The sequence below is a fragment of the Idiotropiscis lumnitzeri genome, chromosome 3 (genome assembly GCF_059441095.1).
Source record: "Idiotropiscis lumnitzeri isolate Australia: NSW breed Sydney's pygmy pipehorse chromosome 3, RoL_Ilum_1.0, whole genome shotgun sequence".
In the NCBI taxonomy this organism is placed as follows: Eukaryota; Metazoa; Chordata; class Actinopteri; order Syngnathiformes; family Syngnathidae; genus Idiotropiscis; species Idiotropiscis lumnitzeri.
In genome coordinates, this window is record NC_142393.1 from 1,244,279 (window position 1) to 1,265,550 (window position 21,272).

The window sequence follows — 21,272 nt, forward strand, 5'->3', positions numbered from 1 at the left end:
TTTACTCGCACTAAAAAAAAAACAATTGAGCCGTCGGCACGGCAATTCCTCTGGAGTCAAAAGCCGTTAGCCAAATCAACCAAAAGGACATCATGGGCATGAAATCCAGGTTTTGCGTGCACGCATCAGAGATATTATTCAACTGATGGGCGGCAGGCGCTGACGTTCGCATTTTGCCGAACCGGGCAGGTCATCAAGAGGTCACAGCTCGTGCGTGTGCGAGGACGCCCGTTGGGTTGCTGAGTCGTGCTTGTTGTGGCTTACAAACACGTTTGGGGCTCGGATCACTCATGTGAGGATTTTACCGGAGCTGGGCACTCCATCTCGGAGGTGAAACGGTCCAGCCGTCCGGCCCAGTCAGTCGGCCATTTTTGTGGCGGGGGAGGTTCGATGAACAAAGGCTTGATTTTCGTCCGGCCCACGAATCGGCCCTCGTGCGTGTGATGAACCTCCTTGTGAAACCAGCAAATGACAAAAATTGCCTCTGAACGCGTCTTAAGCGCCACAATCAACTGTTTGCGTATGAAGAGATTCAATTGTGTTCTCTTATTGTGACATCACAAAATCGGCGCCTCCCAACGATGCCAACGTGAGCGTGAGTGCGAATGCTTAGTTGGTTGTGTGCACACTCATCCCCACGGGCAGGCCGGGTGACTCGTTGTGATACGTCAACGTGTCCGCCATGTTGGATGTGACCATCGTATCAAACATACAATGAGTAAATAAATGAAATTCTCACAATGACGTTCGAACAAGATAATAGAATCAAAACCTGATGACTTTTGACTTGCTGAAACATCTCCAAGGAGCGAGTGAATGAGGCGTCGCCCCAAATCGCTTGACTTTGCCAAATCCAAAATGGCCGCAGCGGCGACGTACTCAAGGGGACATCTTTTTTTTTATTCTAAATGTTGTCTATGGAAATATTTGCCAGCGGTTGTCACAAAGAGCGTCATTCAAAAACTGCTGCAATGCTGCTCAAAGAGGAAACAGCAGCAAAGGGAAAAAAAGGGTCTGTCGGGAATGAAAAATCATTTCATGAGCCCTCCTTAAAGCGGAGGCCTCGGGACGGGTCGATGCTTGACGGGCAATCGTTCCAGCCTCTAAAGTCCGCTGCAGCTCACCTGTGATCCGACACAAGTGGGATCGAAAAGGGACAGATGGACATCGCCACGTGGCAGCCATCTTGCAGCATCTCAGCAACTTGTTGCAACTGATTTGCGGAATTCTGGTTAAATGATCGTCCTCTGACACAGTAAAAACTGCTCTCTGCTTTTCTGGTGCTTTTCTCCAGTAAAAGTAAAAGTAAAAGTCATATTCAAGGCAACAATATAATACGGTCATTAAAAGCCCCTCTCACAGAACCAAGTGGCTATAAAAAAAAAAATCAACAAAAAAAAAGCCTCCAAGATGTGAGCTGGATTGAGCTTTCTCTCTTTCACGCGTCAGACGAACGTGCAACGAAACGCAAAAGTGGGATCATCTCACAAGTCCAGAGTCACAAAAACTCCGAGCAAATTGTCACAAAGTTGACATCAAAACTGTTGTCACGAGCAACACGTGCCATGAAGCAATTGCTCCAATACGGAATTTATTCGAACTTTCCAATCTCCATTAAGGAATACGTCGGCGGGAAGTCAAATTGATGCTTCGTTTGCAAAAATGAAACTTGCATTTGGAAAAAAAAAAAAAAACGTTCTTGTGTCCAAAGCCACTGAAGCGATACACACAAATGTCACAAAACAAAAGAGCATTAAAAGAGACTCATTTCATTTTGGCCGTTCTGGCCAAGAGCCCGCAGCCGGTGACCACACAGAAATAATATTAATAAAAATTCATTTACAAATATACACGTCGACTTCAAATACATCGACGAGATGAGGCGGCAGGACTGACAGCCATTGGTTACCTCTTCAGTCTCTGACTCGGTCTTGTGACATTAAACGGTCAACACACACCCGATGATGCGGAGCGAACAAGCGCTCCGTTTGGGTCTCACACAAGGAACAAAAAAAAAATACAAAAATTGCAGAGGATGAAGGACCTCTACTTGCAAACGCTGACCCATTCGGTGACGCGGCACTCGTCACACAGAACGTAGCAGCACCAGTGAAAGCGGCAGTTGCAGCGCTGGCTGCGGCTCTGTTTGAGGATGTTGTGACCTCGGCCGCAGCACAGCGAGCCGCAGCCGTCCGTGCCGCGGCTCGTCTTGTTGCACACGCGGCCGCGGGTGCCCGAAGAGTCGGCGGCCGCGTCGCGCTCGCAAAAGTCGGGCGACTTCTCAAAGTACACCAACTCCCTGGACATGTTGCGACCGCGACCTCTGCTCAGGCTCGCCGACCTCTTGCGGCCAACGTTGCCGATTCGACGGTTGAAAACGCCGTTGTTTTTGTTCTGCGAGTTGACCAAGATGGCCGAACGGAATTTTTCCTTCAGTATGGACCCCACGAGTCGGAACTCGGGTGAGACGTGCCAACAGGTCTTGAACTGGCAGCTCCCGGACGTGCCGTGACACTTGCACCTCCTCTTCATGTTGTCAGCGACGATCTGGGTGAGGAAAGACGAAAAAAAAAAAGATCAGACACACGTGGATACGGCACGTCGAGTGTGACTTGGAAACATTTTGTGGACCACTCCGGTGGTCGGTTGTGGGAGCAAGTTACGTGCGTGTAAGGAGCAAGGCACAAGTCTTAACCTTCAACTTTCAAACGAGTCCTAAGTTACTGCGTGAAAAAAAGTCAAGTGCCTCCTAAATTTCCAGCAAGTCAAGTCATCATAACACGAAAAATGTTTCCGCCTATGAATCTGAAATAAACACGATCTTAGAGTTTTGTTTCATGTCTGTCTCATTAGGTTGCTGTTTGCACCTGTTCTCGTCAGCCCCGCATCAACCAATCAGCTCCCTCCGGTCACTTGCGCCTTGTCCAGGTGTGCCTCGTTGCCTCGTCAGTTTGCTTCATTGTCATTCTGTCATTTTTCAAAGCTCGCATGGTCGACTTTGGAAGACCCAAGTGCAGCAATCTCACAAAGTATTTAGCAAAAAAAATAAATAAAAATAAAAATAAAAATTCACGAAACGAAAAAAATAATCCAAAAGACTAAATAAGCAATAGTTCAAAAAAGCAAGACGCAAAGTCACAAAATAAGACTTTTTTCATTCTGGAAAACATGACTGCTAACAAAAGCATCGTCATCATCAAAAAAGAACTGCGGGAATGAAAGCAGGGAGCAGGTGTGTGCGTGCAATTGATTTTATTCATTTATTTATTTATTTATTTTGGTGCCAGTCCAGCACTGCTTGCAATACCGACCTGGCAATTGAGTCTGTAGTCCAGAAAAATACGCGAATCAGGATGTGACGCCATGTTAGCCATGTTAGCTAGTGTGCTATATGCTAACCACCCCAACCAGCTTGGACTGATTAATGAACGGACGTTGACCTTCTGTCGGTAGCGACAGACGGTCCGTCGGTCCATCATTGACGGACTCGTGTTTTGTTGGAATTGGATGGCCGAGGCAAACTTTGTAACAAAAGTGGTCGAAGCGCAGACGGACGTTCACACGTCGTCAGTGACGGACAGACTTCCGTTTTGCTGACGACTGACGTGAACACTCGCTTGCACGTCGTGCGTGCCGTTACCAGGCTTGCCACAAGCAGATCAGAAAAGCGGCTCCTCGTCCTCCGACACAAAAATAAAAGTTTGAACATAGCGAGTCCGTCTGTTGAGTCTTGGTTGTGTAAATCTCAGTTCCTGCTCGTCTTTAAGGTCATTTCGACGAGTAAAGGAAACGGAGGCTGCGTTGTCAACCTTTCAATGACATCGTCTCATGGTGCCAAAGCGACAAACTTTTGCGTACGAGGCCCAACGTTCCGTGAAGAAGACTGCGTGCTCACCTGCCGTCCAACTCGGTTGTTGTGTATCCTCATACGAGCGTGGATGTCTCTCGGGGATCCCCGGGAGTGCAGCCACTCCCTGGAGAAGCGCTCCCCAAAACGCAAGTCATGGTTGCAGCCTCTCCACTCCCAAGTCTCCTGCAAGGAGGTGAGCTCATCAGGGAAGGGCTTGAAGTGTGCCGAGAGGTGGGAGGAGGCAAGGTGGGCGGGCGGGCCGCCCTTCTGCAGCGTCTGCAGCTGCAGCCGCGTCAGCTTCAAGCGCAGCTTGTCGTCGTCGTCCCGCCGACGCTTGCCCTCGCAGCCGCATCCTCCCAGCTTGCCCAGGCCGCAGGCCGAGGCCACCGAGTGCGCCACGCCCGCTGCCAACAAGGCCAGCGAGAAGGCACTCTCGCGAAAACCTTGCGGGGACACATGCCGTACACGACGTCAGACGTGAGCCATCACGATGCAACTTAGAGAATTTTAAAACCACAAGATAACGTAGCATGGACGTCTGCTAGCTTAATGCTAACACAAACTAGGCAGCTGCGTTGTATCACTTCACGCAATGGAAATTTGGACGAAAATGGTGCAGCAACACATGTAGACAGCCAGTACGACATGACTCACAGGACTGCAGTATTTATCTGTGCGAAAAGCAAGCAATTTGACTGCAGCTTGCTTGTTGTGAAACTCGGCGTAGTGCCCCCATGTGGCCAAATATGTAGGAGCAGAAATGAAATAGAATTATGATGCATCATGATGAACTGTTACATTCAATTTTTTTGCCATTTTCCTTATAAAAACACACTTTGCAAAAATGTTGTTGGGGGGTTTTTTGGGGGGGGGGGCAAAACTGGAACGGATTAATGTGATTTGCATTCATTTCGATGGGGAGACACGATTTCCGATGCAAGTCGTTTGAGTTACAACTGGATCACAGAATGAATTACGGTCATATGTCAAGGCACCACAATATAAACCCTTCCTCTCATTTTGGTGTTGTGCTGCCATGGAAGAGTGCTGAAGAATGCAGCCCGTGTCCACTGCACTCATGTGCGAGCGACAACCGCGTTGGCGTTGGCGTTGGCGTGCACTGCCCGCCACTGGGATGGATTAAAAGCAGATTCATCCTCTTTGTGTCCCCTTACAGAGATGGAAACACGCTGCACTCAAGTCAAAGTACGCTCTGTTCAAAATAAATACATCAATAAATAAATAAATACTCTGGTATAGTAAAAACGGAAACTCTGAAATACAGAAAAAGTAGACACGCAAGAATTATATTTTTTTTACATACTCTACTTAATCCATTTTGAATAATTTGCTACAACAACCCAAAAAATTCCTGCGCATAAAATACTTGCCTAGTGCTTATGGGAAAATATTTCCTTGTAAAATTTATGACATCAAAAACGCCTCCTTATAGCTTTGCAAAAATTGTGAACTTACTTAAAATAAATTGAAATTAGCTCATAAAAACAATGCATAAATATAAACGTTAGGATTAGAGAGAGAATTTTTAAATGTCAGAGGTCGGTTGTTTATAGGCTGGCAGGTACAAGACACAAAACATTTGCCACAAATTGTTCTTGGAGCCAAAAAACTGAAAATAAAAATCTTAAAAAGGACAATGGACAGTGAATCTCCGAATCTACTGCGTCGTCTGGTTCACATTCCTCCATGTCACTGCAGTCACCGTTTATTTTCCGCCAGACAAGATCTCGATCAATGAAGGGCATCCAAAGTGGCCAATGCGCTTTTCCGCCATTTACTGAACGCCAGCAAAACATCGAAAACTGTGCGTGCGCTCGCCAACACGAGCTGCTGTCAGCCACAGCTCGCGCCAGGACAACTTTGGCAGAACCACATCAGGCCCCGCCTCTTTAAGGCACATGCATCTAACTAACACACAGCCATGGCAATACGGAGGCTACAACATTTCCTAGAAATGGGCTTAATTGCAAATTTTGATGACATTTTTGGGGTCCCTAGCCTGCATGTTTTTGATGCCCCCCCCCCCATTCCAACACATCAGCAAGCTTTGCAGAAGCCCGATAACCATCCTCAGCATTTCACTTGGGTGTGTTGGAGGAGGGAAACATCTAAAACATGCAGGAAAGCGCACATATTTTAAGACTCCTGATCTAGCGGACCAAAATGTAATTGTTCTGCTTGTCACTATATGTCACCGGCTTAGAAAAATGAACAAAGATACTGTATATTAATTTGAGGACCAATTGCGTCAAATTCCATAATTTCACACACTAATATGCCAGTCAAGGCACTCGGGTTGTGAATCACACGTTTAAAGTGGATCGGATCTGGATTCCAATCACGATCAAAAGGACATGCCATCGAGAAGCTGCAAAAATGTTTCCATGCAGAAGTATTTTTTTTGCACGTCACTCGTGCGTCTCTCACCTCTGTTGAGGATGTTGCTGTGGTGCAGCAGCTTGCCGAGGGCCTCCAGGGACGAGCAGTTCCACCGCTGGTCGCGCAGCTGGTGCTGACACTCGTGGATGGCCACCTGGATGCCCTGCAGAGCTGAGGCCGTCACGTCGGGTCGACGCACGCACATCCTCATCTGACGCTTCGACAGGCCGGCCAGGCGCAGGCACACCGAGTTGGGGGTTAGGACCGGATCTCCTGCCACCTTCAGGCTGAGGATGTCATTGCACACCACCCTGCCACCACACCGGCACACAGAGAGTCAGTCAGCTTGCAAATAATGGCGACAATATTAATATTCAGAAATGTTTGACATATTTCTACACCAAGAGATAGATAGATAGATAATCTTGAAGAGCGTGATTTATTTAAATGAGTTAACATCTAAAAAAAAAACACTTTATGCAGTCTGCACACATAATGTGAAAGTGGGTGTGGGGGGGCTTGTCACATCACACAAAAATTTGCGTGACGTTTTTTAATCAAAACTGAAATGGAAATGATGGGAGAAAAAACCTGAAACATTTTTGAATCGTCAAATTTCAGACATTCATGCCAAAATGTGTCTTACAACGACAGTTTTCGGAGAATTCGAGAAGCTCTCAAATGCACTTACGTCAAGGCAGGTAGTAATAAAAATGCTGCCGCCAAAATCGGGCACCGGTCCAAGCGGAGTTTGTTTGGTAGTTCCATTTTCTGTCGCGCCGTGACATTAAATCACTGGTGGAGTTGTCCCGTGCTTAAAAAGACAATTGATTGTTTGAAGAGATGACGATTTACAGAAGAAGTGAAGACGAAAGAGGAGCGACGAGGAGAAGGAGAAGAGCCGAAGCACACTGGAGCAGCCAGGAGGGAGGATTGGGGGGGGGGGGGGGTGAAGAGGGGGCCCCACAACCGTCTGTTAGCAAAATATTGCCCACTATTGAAGTGGGACTGTCCGATTATTATGTCGTCACATGCTTTGCAAAATAATGAAACAATACTCGTCGAAGCTCAAAACGAAACGAGGAAACTGTTTCAGAACGGAGCCAAGACAAATTGCTGAGGCCAACTCAACAAGTTACGTTTAGGGATAGGAAAAACTCAACACTTACACAATTGACGACATGAAAAAAAATATTTTGATAATAAGAACAACAATAGCTTCTGTAAAATAAACATGACTGACGCCTCCACAAAAGCTTCAAAAGTCATTTTTTTGTGCATAGAAAGAGAACAACTGGATTAATGTTTTTTTTTATTATTTTCAATTATCTTAAATTCTAATTTGTTGAATTAACTTTGAAGAAAACAGTCTTGTCATTGTGTGGGTTGGTATTTCGTTTCGGCGACATTACATTTGGGTATAAAGTAAACGAGGCTTCATGTGAATTATTTAAATGTTATCCATAAAGCAGTCTCAAACATTATGCATGTCGTTTGCTTTTTTTTGTTTAAGATTTGGCATTTTGGTGTCACATTTTTTCATAATTTCCTTCATTTTTGGGGGGGGGGGGGGGGGGGGGTAAATGGCGGCATTTCGAAAGAAAGCGTTTCATAAAGTCTTTAATTTCCGAGTTGATCAAGATGATTATTACATAAAATTGAATTGAGCATAACTCCGTTAACGCGCAACCTCAGCAAAATCTTAGTGACAGTCATGATTCGACTTCTTGTGCATGTGCGTAAAAGTTTCTCTCCACTTTTACGCACAAGTGGTGGTTGCGCCACACACGTGCAAATTTATAACGCACACAAAAAAAAACGCCTCGCAAGAATGGATGTGGATACTTTGTCCATGAAAGAGTAAAGAAGCGTCATTGATGGATGCGGATTGTGGAATGAAGGGGAGGGGAGGGGCGGAGGGGTTGCCACTGTACGAGGCAACAGCAGCAGCAGCAGCAGCAGGCAGGCGGCTCCTCGCAGACAATACACCCCGAGCCACCCACCGCACACCCCCTCCCACCTCCATCACGGCGACAACTTCACTTTGTCATCCCAAAGTCTTTATTTCACAGAGTGCATACATTAGCGGGAATCGTGGCGTTCCGTGGGCGGCATTAGCGATTCATTCGCATCTGACTACGATGCATGAAGAAAAAACAAACAAGCAACGAGCCACTTTGGCCGGAGTGAGGATGAATCAAGGGAAGCAAACTCTTGAAGTCCCAATGTGCGAGTTGGAACAGAACAAACCGGAATAAAGGCTGGGAATGCGCAACTTTCCTCCCATGAGGTTAAACACCCCCACCCCCCCCCCTCCCCGCCCCTCTCCGAGCACGACTCGCATAGTGACACCAATTCATCTAATCTCCTTCCATTCCCTAAGCTGTAGCAATGAAAAGTGCATTAGCATTCTGCTTTGGCGTGTATATCTAAGTGGCTTAAAAAGTGATTTGAAGTTGATTTGTATATAAAAGGCTCCCCCTTGATCCGGATTGCAGCTAATCTGCTCGGTGTCGCATGACTGCTCCAGGAAGCCCCGTTTGGCCACCTTCATATTGGAGCGCACTAGAAATGTCGCCAAAGCCTCTTTACAAAAGCCCCACTTCCTTTTTGCTGTCATCACAGAGATTATTCTGCTTCTGCTGCACTAATATGGAAGTATGCAAATTGGCAGAGAAGTGTCACACGCACGCGCGTGCGTGCGAAAACACGCTCGCGCGTTCGCGTCCTATAGGAAGCAGTTTGGGGACATGGCCATTGAGAGGAGCGAAGAAAAGGGCTCTCACTAGCATCGAGGGAGGTCTGCAGGCCAGATGTTGGAATGACTTATTCACATCAAACATGTGATCGAAAAGATCGAAGTTGCAGGTTGCGGGTTGACTGAGTAATTCATTTTGCGTCGCAGAGCTGGCAACTTCATTTACGCAACACAAGCAAAATGCGGGTGCTTTCATTCCATTCACGTTGACCCAAAACGACAGCGCGGGAGAGCGCGCGTGTATAAATGTTTCAGAGAGGAGGAGATGCGGTAAGGGAGTTGGCGAATCCAACCACTTGGGTTAAAAAGGGCACCCCACCCCCCCCCCCCTCTCCCAAGACTCATATTGCGCCGAACGACCGTGCATGTGCGCCGTCGGGAGCACCCGACGTCACCTTTGCCGCAAGCCAGCGTGCAGGAACAACACATGGGAAAGTATTCCAGCGTGGATTGGATGATGCGAGGAGATTCCGAAAATGCGCAACGCTATGGATTGCCCTATCCCCCCACCGCCCCTGACAACCCCCCCCCCTCCCCACCTCATCTGTCTTTTCTGCACAGTTGTGTTTCCTTATTCATTGTGCGCCCTATGAAGAGCATTAACTATCCCTCCCTCCAATCCTATTGAAAAGGCTCCGAGGAAGAGAGAGAAAAAACACAGAGGGAGATGTGAGCAGCAAATCCCTTTTTTATTCGCCCTCGTAGCACTCAATAAGAGAAGAATGTGTTGCCTAACTGCTGTCACCGCCGAGGGGATCAAGTCTGCGGGACTGTCCCACGCGCTCCGTGCACCGCGCAGAGCATCACTCGGAGGGACGCAGTGAGGAGAAGTGCAGCATCCTCGTCACGTCGTCACCTTTTGCGAACTGTCTCGCATTCCTCAGATCACATTCGGGGCTTTTCGGCGGACTGGTGAGTTGAGGCACCTTGCAAAAAAAAAGATGCATTTGGAAGTTGACATGTGATTTATGCAAAAAAAGCTTCAGTGACGAAATAATGGAGAGCTTTTATGAATGTCATTTTGCAAGGTGAGCGAGAGCGCGATGAGGAGTTTGGCGCTTCTGCTGGGAGTCAAAGCCGCCTGCATCCTGCTGGTGTCGTCGCTCTCCGGCACCGGGGCAGTCAACAACAGTGGCCGCTGGTGGTGAGTGCATGCCCCACCTTTGCTTTGTGCGCAGACGAGAAAAAAGAAAAAGAAAAAAGAAGGAGGCAACTCATTCGCCCGTGCCGCGTGCAAATTCAAAACAAGTTCATTATTGATCGTTCTGAGAATTTTCTGACGTCATCGATTCATTCCATGCCCCCCCCTCTCACATTATGTCATTTTAAAAAAAGCGTTTATGTCCAAGTTGTATTAAAGTAGAATTTATTCAACTGCCAAACAGAATCCCTCGAGAATATTTTGCAGGCTCGTCAAATAAACAGTCTGACATAAAGGAGGCATGACAAAATTTTTTATGTGCTTGTTTAAATGACGATTGATGGTGGGTTGGGCACTTTGCGGACAAAAGATTTAAAGTGCATGTTTTGGAAGCGCCCTTGCGGTTTTTACGCATAAAAACATTGAGGCCACGAATCAATAAAATGACAGCTGACATTCCACAAACATATGATCCTTCAAAACCATTCCACTGCACTCCCTCTTAAAAAAAAAGTAATATTATACTCATTTATTTTCTTGTCTAGAGTCAAATGAAAAACATGCCTAAAGTGATGTGGGACACATTGTATATGAGACCAAATAAAAAAGCAAAAACATGAACAAAACAATGACACATATATTCTACGGAGAAGACGGTCATAAATTTGGAGCAGTTCTCGAACAGCGCAGTGGAAACCGTCAAATTTCGCCGAGCGTCTGTAAATCGACATGTCGTAGAAAGTCTTATATCTGGAAAAAAAAAGTTTCGGACGCCATCGTGTTACTCGTTTGCACTGTTCTGGTGAAAGACTTCCGACACGATGATAAAGTGCGCGGCGGGAAATGTTGTCAGAACAATCTCTGTTCTAGTTCATTCGAAATTCGTTTAATGGGTTTGTTATTCCGCACAAAGTAAGTCAGTGTGTTATGGAACATAATCATTCAATGTGGTCCTCACAAAAGTGTTTCCAACAAAGATAAAAATGCAAAAAAAAAAATGTCTTGGGAAGAAGATAAAAATTCCGATTCTCGAGCATGGTGAGTGTCAAGATTTTTTTTTTTATTCAAAAGAAACGGCATTTGGCATTTTAGAAGGAATCTAAAATACATTCTGACTTTTACAGGTGAACTAAATTTGACCTTCTCTAAAATTTAGAATGGCCAGCTCCACTTTTGCTTTACTTTCTGTTCTCGAACAAGAAGCTAAACGTGTCACGGTTACAGATTGTCGTGGGGGTGGCAAAAGGTGGAATCAAATGAGGGAAGCAGAGAGGCAAGGCAGGTAAGACATTTCACAACAGCCAGAGCTGCAACAAAGCGCTTTCCATATGGTGTCACAGAAATGACAGGAATTTAGAACAACAAATTAAAAAAGAAATAAAACAATAACCAAAAGAAGAGCAAAACCAAAGAGTATGAAGACCTGACTTGACACGAGCTGAGATCGCAAATGCAAACCATGATCCAAAAGCAGGCAACTTAAATACGAGCAACTGACGAGCTGAACGAGAAACAGCTGCACAAGACACAAGTGGCTGAGGGAGCTGATTGGTTCACACAAGAGACTGAGCTGACCAGCACAGGTGGACACAAAAGCAAACGACAGAAAGGGACAAAAAAAAAAAAAAAAAAGGAAAACGTGAGAAAACTAAAACCAAAATCAGGAAGGAAAAATTCAGCACTTCAAAATTTGATGAGGCTAAAAACATGTCGTGGTTGGAATCAAACTGATTATTTAAACAAGCTGCTCATATTTTGACAAAATGAGACAGAAGAAGTGATCAAGAGTTCAAACAGGAAGTGGCCAGTGAGCTTCGAGTGTCATCAAGCGGGTTGCACCAGAGACATCGAGAGACCGAAACACCTCGTCGCTTGAAAATATGAAGTCGTCCCGAAAAAAAAATCAAACAGCCGTTGGACGATGTGCATGAAGTCCAACTCAATACCTTGTCGCGCATTTGAGATTTCACCTTAAAAGCAGAATATCCACAAGCTTTTGTCGGTCGCGGAAATGTTTTTTTTTTTTGGTTTTCACCACACGACTCAACCGAAACATCTCGTGTAAAGTCGTCTCGATGTCTCGTCTGACTCTTGTTTTGACTTGCGCCAGGGGCATCGTCAACGTGGCCTCCTCATCCAACCTTCTGACCAACTCCAAGAATGTGCAGTTGGTCTTGGACCCGAGCCTGGTCCTGCTGAGTCGGCGGCAGCGCCGACTCATTCGGCAGAATCCTGGCATCTTGCACGCCATCACTGCCGGACTGCACGCAGCCATAAAAGAATGCAAGTGGCAGTTCCGTAACCGCCGCTGGAACTGCCCGACCACCCACAGCCCGGCCATATTTGGCAAAATTGTCAACCGTGGTGAGTCGCTCTTGTCTTTCCTTTGAAAGAGTTTGAGGAGGATGAATCGGAATCCCTTGTTCATATTAAAATGGCCTTTTCATGAAATATTTCACTGATGAAAGGGATTTGGAAGGGAGCTAAGTGATCCCGTGGCGAGCACTGCTGCCCCACAGGGAGGGTTCTGGGTTTGAATCTCAGCTCCGGCCTTTCTGTGCGGAGTTTGCAGGTTCTCCAAGTGGGGTTTTTGTAGTTACGTTCCTTATCCAGTAGGTGGCGACACGTTGGGCAAGTGGTGAGCACGATGGCCTCACAGTGCAGAGGCCGTGGGTTCCATTCCAACCTGTGTGGTGTTTGCATGTTCTCCCCATGCCTGCGTGGCTTTTCTCCGGGTACTCCGGTTTCCTCCCACATTCCAAAAACATGCATTGTAGGCCGATTGAACACTCGAAATTGCCCCTATGTGTGAGTGTGAGCGCGGATGGTTGTTCGTCTTTGTGTGCCCTGCGATTGGCTGGCAACCCGTTCAGGGTGTCCCCCACCTACTGCCCAAAGATAGCTGGGATGGGCTCCAACACCCCCCCCGCGACACTCGTGAGGAGAACTGGTACAGATGATGGCTGGATGGCTATCCAGTAGGCGTGACTGAAAGGTGATCGGTCCGGTACGGCCTCCGTCGCCCCGACTGGCGATGAACAGATCCATCCGGGGTTCTGATGCAAAGTCCTGCTGTCGTTTCTTAGGTTGCAGAGAGACCGCGTTTGTGTTTGCCGTCACCAGCGCGGGGGTGACTCATGCGGTGGCTCGGTCGTGTTCCGAAGGAGCCATCGAATCGTGCACGTGCGATTACCGGCGCAGAGGTCCCGGGGGGCCGGACTGGCACTGGGGGGGCTGCAGTGACAACGTGGACTTCGGCAGGATGTTCAGTCGGGAATTTGTGGACTCCGGCGAGAGGGGGCGGGATCTGCGCTACCTCACCAACCTGCACAATAACGAGGCCGGCAGAATGGTACGTATCCACGTGGAGATGGGCAAATGGTGTCTCGTTGCCGATGGTCACTCTGGTTGCTCTCATTGCAGACGGTGTCTTCGGAGATGCGGCAGGAGTGCAAATGTCACGGCATGTCAGGCTCGTGCACCGTGAGGACCTGTTGGATGCGCCTGCCGAGCTTCCGCGCCGTGGGAGACTTCCTCAAAGACCGTTTTGACGGCGCATCCCGAGTCGTTTACGCCAACAAGGGCAGCAATCGCGCGTCCCACCGAGCAGACCCTCGCCACCTGGAACCGGAAAACCCGGCTCACAAAGCCCCTTCCGCCATGGATCTGGTCTATTTTGAGAAATCGCCAAACTTCTGCTCGTCCAACGGCAAAAGTGGCACTCTGGGGACTTTGGGTCGAACTTGCAACAGCTCTTCTCCGGGCCTGGATGGATGCGAGCTGCTCTGCTGCGGACGTGGCTTTACGAGCCGCGCCGAGAGCGTCGCGGAGCGGTGCAACTGCACGTTCCACTGGTGCTGTCACGTCAGCTGCCTGAACTGCACCAGTACTCGAACATTACACCAGTGTCTATGATCATGAAGATGCGGCGCTGTTTTGTTAGGCCTGTGACAAGCAGAACTTGTTTAGAAATGAAGTAGCTGGCAGAGCAAGTCCCAAAAACTGTTTCGAGGTGGTTGCTAGGGGGATACTGACAGGGAGTTTGATCAACCCAAAAAGTCAACCAGCGGACAAAAGCACAAACGTACGAACAGGGTATAGAAGACAATTTAGGCTTTCTTCTTACATTTAATGCTCAAAAGTATTCAGATGAGCGAACGGGGGCGGGAGGAGCTGGTTCAAAACTTGCCAGCGCTTCACATGTACTTGTAAAGACGGGTCATTCTTTTCCAAATGTTTCAGTTCTTTCACTGAACTTTCTTCGTTGCAGCCCAATTGAAAATAATTTCCTCACGACGTTGGCCAGTCTTACCTAAAGTCGGTGGCGGGCCGCGCATTTCACACGTTGGCCTTCAGTGAAATCCGACTTGAATAAATCCACCTCATATTAGCATCATTTATCACACCATGGCTGGACACTTACGCACTACTGACTGAGTGAGTGTTGGACGACCTAGCTTCTCTTGAAAATGTCCTCTGCAAGTGTATCTGCAATTAAATCCACACTTTTCCCTCCTGTGGCCATTGAGGTTTAAAAAATAAGCAAGAATATATTTTCGCCAGTTACAACTTTCGGGTGTGTTGATTCCGCATGGTGCCGCCCCCTCACGAGTGAGTATCCAATCACAAAACGCGTTCATCACCTTCAGCGTAAGGCGAGCGAGAAGGCCTTACTGTAAGCAACTCGCGATCTGATCAGCTATCGCAACTGTCTATCAACTGTAAAAACCCCGTTGAGACACAGAACAGACGCCCGCACGATTGTAACTGAAGGCCTCGGACAAATCATGCGTGCTACTGGTATTGTGAAATCTGCCTGACAACACAAGCGAGCTGAATTCTGATTGGATAAAAACTCGAACCTAAAATTCAACACGAGGATATAATATGACATCAATGTGAAGAATATGATCATTTTTTCTTGATGATGTTGATGATGAAGGCCTTGACCGCTCACCTCTACTTAAATTCCATATGAAGCAGCACCTCAATCCTGATCTGATCGCTGCAACAAATGCTAAATGAGTGGCACCGCTAAGCGCCAAGAAAAAGCGAAAGCGAGCAAATCTGACGAAGGCAACGTGATCCGAATGTTACACTGAGTAGAACGTCATCACCGGATGCAAAGTTTGCAGAGTTGCAAGCAAACGTGAGTCGGCGCAATCTTAGCATGTTGAAACTGAGCACCAAATAAACACCCAAGCCAAGACGACCAGATTTAAACCAGCGAGGATGAAACTGACATCAAACTGTGCATCAGCTAAGAGAACCAAAATGTTGTAAATATCCAAATATATGATTATATTTATAACGAGGTCATTGCCGAATGACGTCTGCAGCTGTCAACGCGGACGAAAATCTTTCGACTTCCACTCTCACCGTTTTGTGTTTTTATGATCATTTCTGGAGTCACGGAGCGGACATTTTACAAAGAACATGAAAAGAAACATGACCGCTTATTGTATTTTGCCATGCACTGAATTCAAGCCCGTTTTTATCAGTGTAAAAAAAAATTTAAAAAAAGAAAGAAAAAAAAAACATATTTATTTCGAAGGTTTTTATACTGCGATAGAAAAATGCGAGAAGCAATTCTCTTTAGGGAATACGAGCGATGTAGGTGGCAGTTGTTTTTGTTTTGTACGATAGAACAAACAATAAAGTTTCTATTTTTCAATTGGGTCTCGAATGTGTCCACATTACGTTTTGTTGTTTTTAATGCTCAAGCAAGTGAGCATGGAAGTCCGTCCCTGGGTGTCCTGTGCTTAATCCGATGACCATCAGCAAAGCTCACAAAACATCTTTGCGTCCGTCTTCTCTTGCCACAGCTTATCCAGCCACGTTAGAACTTTACCTCGCACAGCAGCAACTTTCACGACATTCAAATTTGTATTTCTTTTTTTTTTTGCACTCATTTTCATGCAAAAATCCAAAGGATAATGGCGCGAAAAAATAAATAAATTCCCGCCAACCCTTCGCCATGCGATTTAGCACATGACTTTGGGAAGCTTGGTACTTTCTCCTTCACAGCAAGGCGCAGTCGCCGGGTCAACATGCGGAGCCGACATCAGGACAGCGAACGTGGACAGCAGAGGAACACGTGGTTGTTTGGTGAGGAACGGATAAAAGAAAAAATTGAAAATGCTTCACATAATAATCATAAAAATTAAAAACTGGCTTAATTGCTTGAGATATGCCGACTACTTGCTGAAAGATCTGATGGTGAAGATAAAAATAAAGACGAAGAAGCAAAGTGAGAAGGCAGGCCTTTGGAGTGAGAGAGTGGAGGAGGGTCCGTGGGGGCGGCGCTGCCTGTGGGAGTGCTGAGGAGTCACTGATAATTAGCTCAATTAGTGACAAAGGCAGTGTAATAAATACCGACTTAGTGTCTGGGTCCCTGCTGGCCTCTCCGTGCGCAGCCTGCGATGTGGCCCAGGCCTGATGGACAATTCATTAAAGTGACAAAATGCCCCACCGTCCAGGCGTGACGCAGCGAGTTAGCACCCTACGGGCCCGGCTCATTGTTCTAATTGTCTGGGCTGGAGTCACTTTGTGGCCGCCTCCCACTTCAGCCACCCCGCCTTTACACTCCAGCCTTAATTCAGGAAACCAACGGAGTTAATGCCCCTACCTTACTGTGGGAGTAGGTGATCGGCAGGTTTGGGGCAGGAAAAAAAAAACAAAAAACAGTGAGAGTTCCTCGGGGTGGGGGCGGCGGTGGGATTAGCGAATGGAGGTTGCCCGGGAGTGCTGGGAGCAGCTCCGATCGGAATGTAGGAGAGATGAGTCCAGAAGCTCGGATGCGGGACAAAGCGAGAGTTAATAAGGAAAGATTGAAGGGGCCGGCGACAATGGGCCGCCACCCGAGTCGAGATGAAATTGCTTCCGAGGATTATTGGGAGAGGGTGTGAGCATTGTCGTCTTTGTGTGTGTGTGTGTGTGTGTGTGTTTGGTTGGGCATTTGTGTGTTTGTGCTGCAGTGTGTGCACAGAGGCAGGGGGAGCGCTGGATTGATGGCTGCCCCTCCGGTTGGGGAGCGAGGGACCAGCGGAGGCTAACCGGCTGTTCCCACAGTCTGTTCTCCCGCCGCCACCTTTGACACACGGCCCCGCCAGGCGGCGAGCAGGCACTCGTGGGGAGAAGGCTGCGATCCAAAACAACAAAACTGTCACTGGACGACCAGAGGGGAAGTGCAAGCAGACAAACGAAGAAACGTCCCCCCCAAAATTGCCGCTTTTGGTTTGAATGAAGAAAATATTTGGGACTGTATTCCGAGGCGGTGACGGAGTCGCTTCTTCCATTTTAATATCTGAAGGTGTTTATGACTCGTGCGGATGATGCAGCACAGCGGCTTCGCATTAAAATTCCGCTCTGAATCACGGAAGCGTTTTTGCCGGTTGGGTGGAGTGGCCTCCCATTTAAAGAGAGAATGCTCAATTGGGTTTGGGTCGCAGATGGGAACGAAAGTGTGGGCAGAACGGGCAGCAAATGAAATAGGAGCTTTTGGTCACGGCTCATGCTTGAATTTTGTTGACAGGTAATATTGTTACGACCCAACACCCGAGAATTCATTGAAGCGACATCCTCGAGATTTGGAGACGGCCGCTCGACACCTGAGTTGGATCTCCGCCAGCGTATATTGCTGGTATCTCCAAAAGGAGGCCAAAAACGATGTCGCTTTGGGGGTAAGATCCCAAAGTTTGCACCTGAAACCAAAAATATACAAACGGACTGGAGCAGCGGCCTGGCTTCAGGTGGCCGACTCCAAACTTGAGGTTATGGTTTCGATCCTCTACCGCATTGAGCTCGTTTGTGTGCACACAAACAAAAAAACTGTTTTCAACCTTGGAGTGACTTTTTACATGTAATCAACTTGTAAAATGTACTCAAAATCTCTTCCTGCAAAATTGACTTTGAATTTCTGCGTGTGTGTCTTTGCGTATGCGTGTGTGTGTGTGTGTGTGTGTACAGGCGGCAGCTGCAAGGCAGAGCCCGCGCACGAGAATGGTCCCCTCGCAAGTGACCTTTTGGGCAGATGGCAGTTCCAGAGCGAAAGCCACGCAAGCGACACAATGGCCGTGGCCTCCTCACACCTCCGTCACTTCATCATCCGGCGACCTGCCATGAGCGACCACACGGGAGCGGGAGCATCGCAACTCAAGATGGGGGGGGGGCAAACCTTTTCGTGCTGCCGACAATTGAGCTTCACGCGATCCAAGTGCGGGAAGGACGAAAAGTGCCGATGGTGGAGGGACGCAGCGCACTCCACGCTGCCGTGTGCGACGCTAAAGATGTTTTCAAAACGCAACATTTGCATTGCGGGGCTTTGAATGAATCAGATTGGCAATGTGGACGGAGCACTCACTGACAGTGGTGGGCCGTCAAGGCCTGCAAGGCCTTCAAGGCTGGCCTAACATCATCAAAAAATCATATTGGATGGCATATTCTATCCTAGCGTTGAATTTTTAGGTTAGAGTTTTTATCCAATAAGAATTCTGTTAGCTGGTGTTGCCAGGCAGATTTCACAATATCCATAAGACGCACTATTCGTCCGAGGCCCTCAGATCAAATCGTGCGGGCATCGGTTCTGTGTCTCAAGGGGGCTTTTACAGCTGATGGACTGCAATGACAGCCAATCAGATCACAAGTTGGTTACTGTGAGCCTTGACTTGGAGCCGGCCTGTTGTTGACGAGGTCAGGACGGCAACATGTCTTGTTCGAGTCGACGCGCAGAGCCGAGCCGTCATCTCGAGACTGCTCAAGAGTGCAGGGACCCAAACTCCGTTTTGGTTTCAATTAGGAGTTGTGTTTTACAGGACGAGTGGGCGAAGGCTCAGCCCTGACACAGCGGAGGAGGAATGTTTAATTGCAGCACTTTGGGAGAGTCGAGTGGCTAGCAGGAACTGTGACACATTCCTGTGTCATTGCCCGGTCAGCTCGCGAACGCACAGCTGGACTCGCAAGCTCACAAGCCATTCCGCAATTGAACACGTCGCACACGCACAAAATGGACTCATTCAACGCAACTGACTGAAACATCAAAACCCTTGCGACGCGCCATCAGAAGGTGAATCCGAGTCGGTCTAAATTGTCATGGTGGGAGGGGCTATCATGAACACTTTTCATTATTAAGCAGAGATGAGCAGTCCGGTCCGGCCTTCCGACCCGGCCGGAGGGCCATTTTTGGGGCAGGGAGGGCAGGTCGCTGAAAGTGGGGCGCTTCCAAAAAAAATTCATAACCACTGACAGATAGATGACTTTCCGTGTGTGTCGCCATGTGTGTGTCTTTGTGCGTGTGCAACATGTCGCACATCCTCAACACGGGCATCCTTGACCCCAACGAGCCGAGCGGCGCATGTTTGTGTGTGCTTGTTATGTGGCTGCACGCACGCTTCCTGCAGCAGCCGGTCCCGTCCATTATCCAGCTCATCTGGCAGCCAAAGTCAGTAAAGAAGACATTTCTTCTGGCGCGTCCTCTTTCAGGCCGTGGAGTGACAGGGAAAAGGCAACCACACGAGCCACACGGCTTCCCAAGTGCGCGCATGCCAGGAATGGCTTGCATAACACAACTACGCCACTTTTGCATTTCTCACTAAAACATGCATATTTTTCTGATGTCACGTTGTCACACACACACACACACACACCCCTGCACGCGCACGTACACACACACTTTTATCACTAATGGCTTCCAGAGCCACAGAGATACTAAAGCTCTGCCAGCTGTGTTTCAATACAAGCTGCACCCTTACAAAAATAAAGTTAAAAAGTTTGTTCCAGTAAGCCCACGGAATTCTCATCTTGGTTTAATACACATCGCTGAGGCCACAAATGTTCAAGTGTGAACATTTAGGTAATTCAAATACATGCTGCAGTGAAAACTTAAACATGGCTACTTATGCCATTTGATTCAATAAACAAATGATCTGAACATTGATAGCGAGACACAATTGGTAGAATGATATTTTGTTATTCCGCTGAACATCTGTCAAGCATTATTCTCAAAAATCAGTCAAATCAGCAAATTGATTATATATTATTTTAGCAATAGAATAGAACTGTGCACTGCTTTTCACATATAAAAAAAAATAAAGAACACATATAACAATAATAACAAGTGCATGGTCCTGTGGGAATCGGTACAAAAGGGGTCGAAACACACCGCCAAAACTAAAGTCCATTGTCTACTTAAGTGGACTTGACACTGCTTTTCATTGGCTGGGATCGAGTTAAAAGGTGAGATTGATTCCCCTAATTTTCTTTTGGAGTTACTCCTCATTTGAATATGATTTTCATCTTCACGACACATGCCATTAGTTGTGAATTAAAAATAAGATCCAACAGCAGTTGAAGCAACAGATAATCACGTGATATATTCACTGGTGGCGAGTAGCAACGCACCAAAGTTGTAACTGTACTTAAAAAGGGAGCGTTTTTTCATTTTTTTAATTTAACATTTACAATTTACTTTTAATAATATATTCACATTGTTTTATTAATATATCATCACACTGTGGACGTGGGATCAGTCAACTTAATCAGCTAAATGCAATTTACCATAGGTTAGAAGCAGTGTTTTGATTATGTTAGTAAGCATGTTGGAGTACAGTTGTGAACAACTGAAAATGAACAATTTTGGAGAAAACGACACTGTGCTCTGATGAGAGCGCGTCAATGAGCTGCGTGAAACCTGACTTGATTGCCCTCTAGTGGTCAAAACGTGGAACTACACATTTAAAAGTTGATACTTTGTGACGCTCCAAAATCGGAGGAGTCAGGACACACCGGCGCCGCCTTGACGATAGCATAGAATTGAAATAAAAGAACGAGTAACACGTAAAAAAAAAAAAAAAGAATAACCGAGCAGAGAGCGAATTGGAGACGCTTGTCACGCAAGAGGAGGTGCATTAACATGCAGGAAATGAGATGGCAGAACGATTGTTAGCTTGCTGGTTGAAGAATGAGTTTGGGTCATGGTTGCAAATGCAAGGGGGGGGGCATCCAGTGGAAAATGTATTTCTTTCTCTATACATTAGTAATGATTAAAGTTATTGAAAATCTTTCCAGTCAATATCGACGACATGCACGATGAAAGAACGCCAAATCATTTTAACAATAAACCAAAC

At 47.1% G+C, this 21,272-nt stretch overlaps 2 protein-coding genes across 2 annotated transcripts; one reads left to right on the forward strand and one right to left on the reverse strand.

Moving 5' to 3' along the window:
* Window positions 1–2,042: 2,042 nt before the first annotated feature.
* On the reverse strand, window positions 2,043–7,113 carry wnt10b (wingless-type MMTV integration site family, member 10b). Its single transcript, XM_088289226.1, has 4 exons — window positions 6,942–7,113; window positions 6,299–6,561; window positions 3,896–4,293; window positions 2,043–2,547 (listed from the first exon to the last, which is right to left on the reverse strand). The coding sequence occupies exons 1-4, from the start codon at window positions 7,016–7,018 to the stop codon at window positions 2,047–2,049; spliced, it is 1,239 nt and encodes a 412-aa protein (XP_088145352.1). The 5' UTR covers window positions 7,019–7,113; the 3' UTR covers window positions 2,043–2,046.
* Window positions 7,114–9,822: 2,709 nt separating this feature from the next.
* On the forward strand, window positions 9,823–14,077 carry wnt1 (wingless-type MMTV integration site family, member 1). The gene is made up of 5 exons (XM_088289227.1): window positions 9,823–9,920; window positions 10,037–10,152; window positions 12,260–12,513; window positions 13,236–13,501; window positions 13,573–14,077. Exons 2-5 carry the CDS (start codon window positions 10,052–10,054, stop codon window positions 14,062–14,064), a joined length of 1,113 nt encoding a protein of 370 aa, XP_088145353.1. The 5' UTR covers window positions 9,823–9,920; window positions 10,037–10,051; the 3' UTR covers window positions 14,065–14,077.
* Window positions 14,078–21,272: the final 7,195 nt, after the last annotated feature.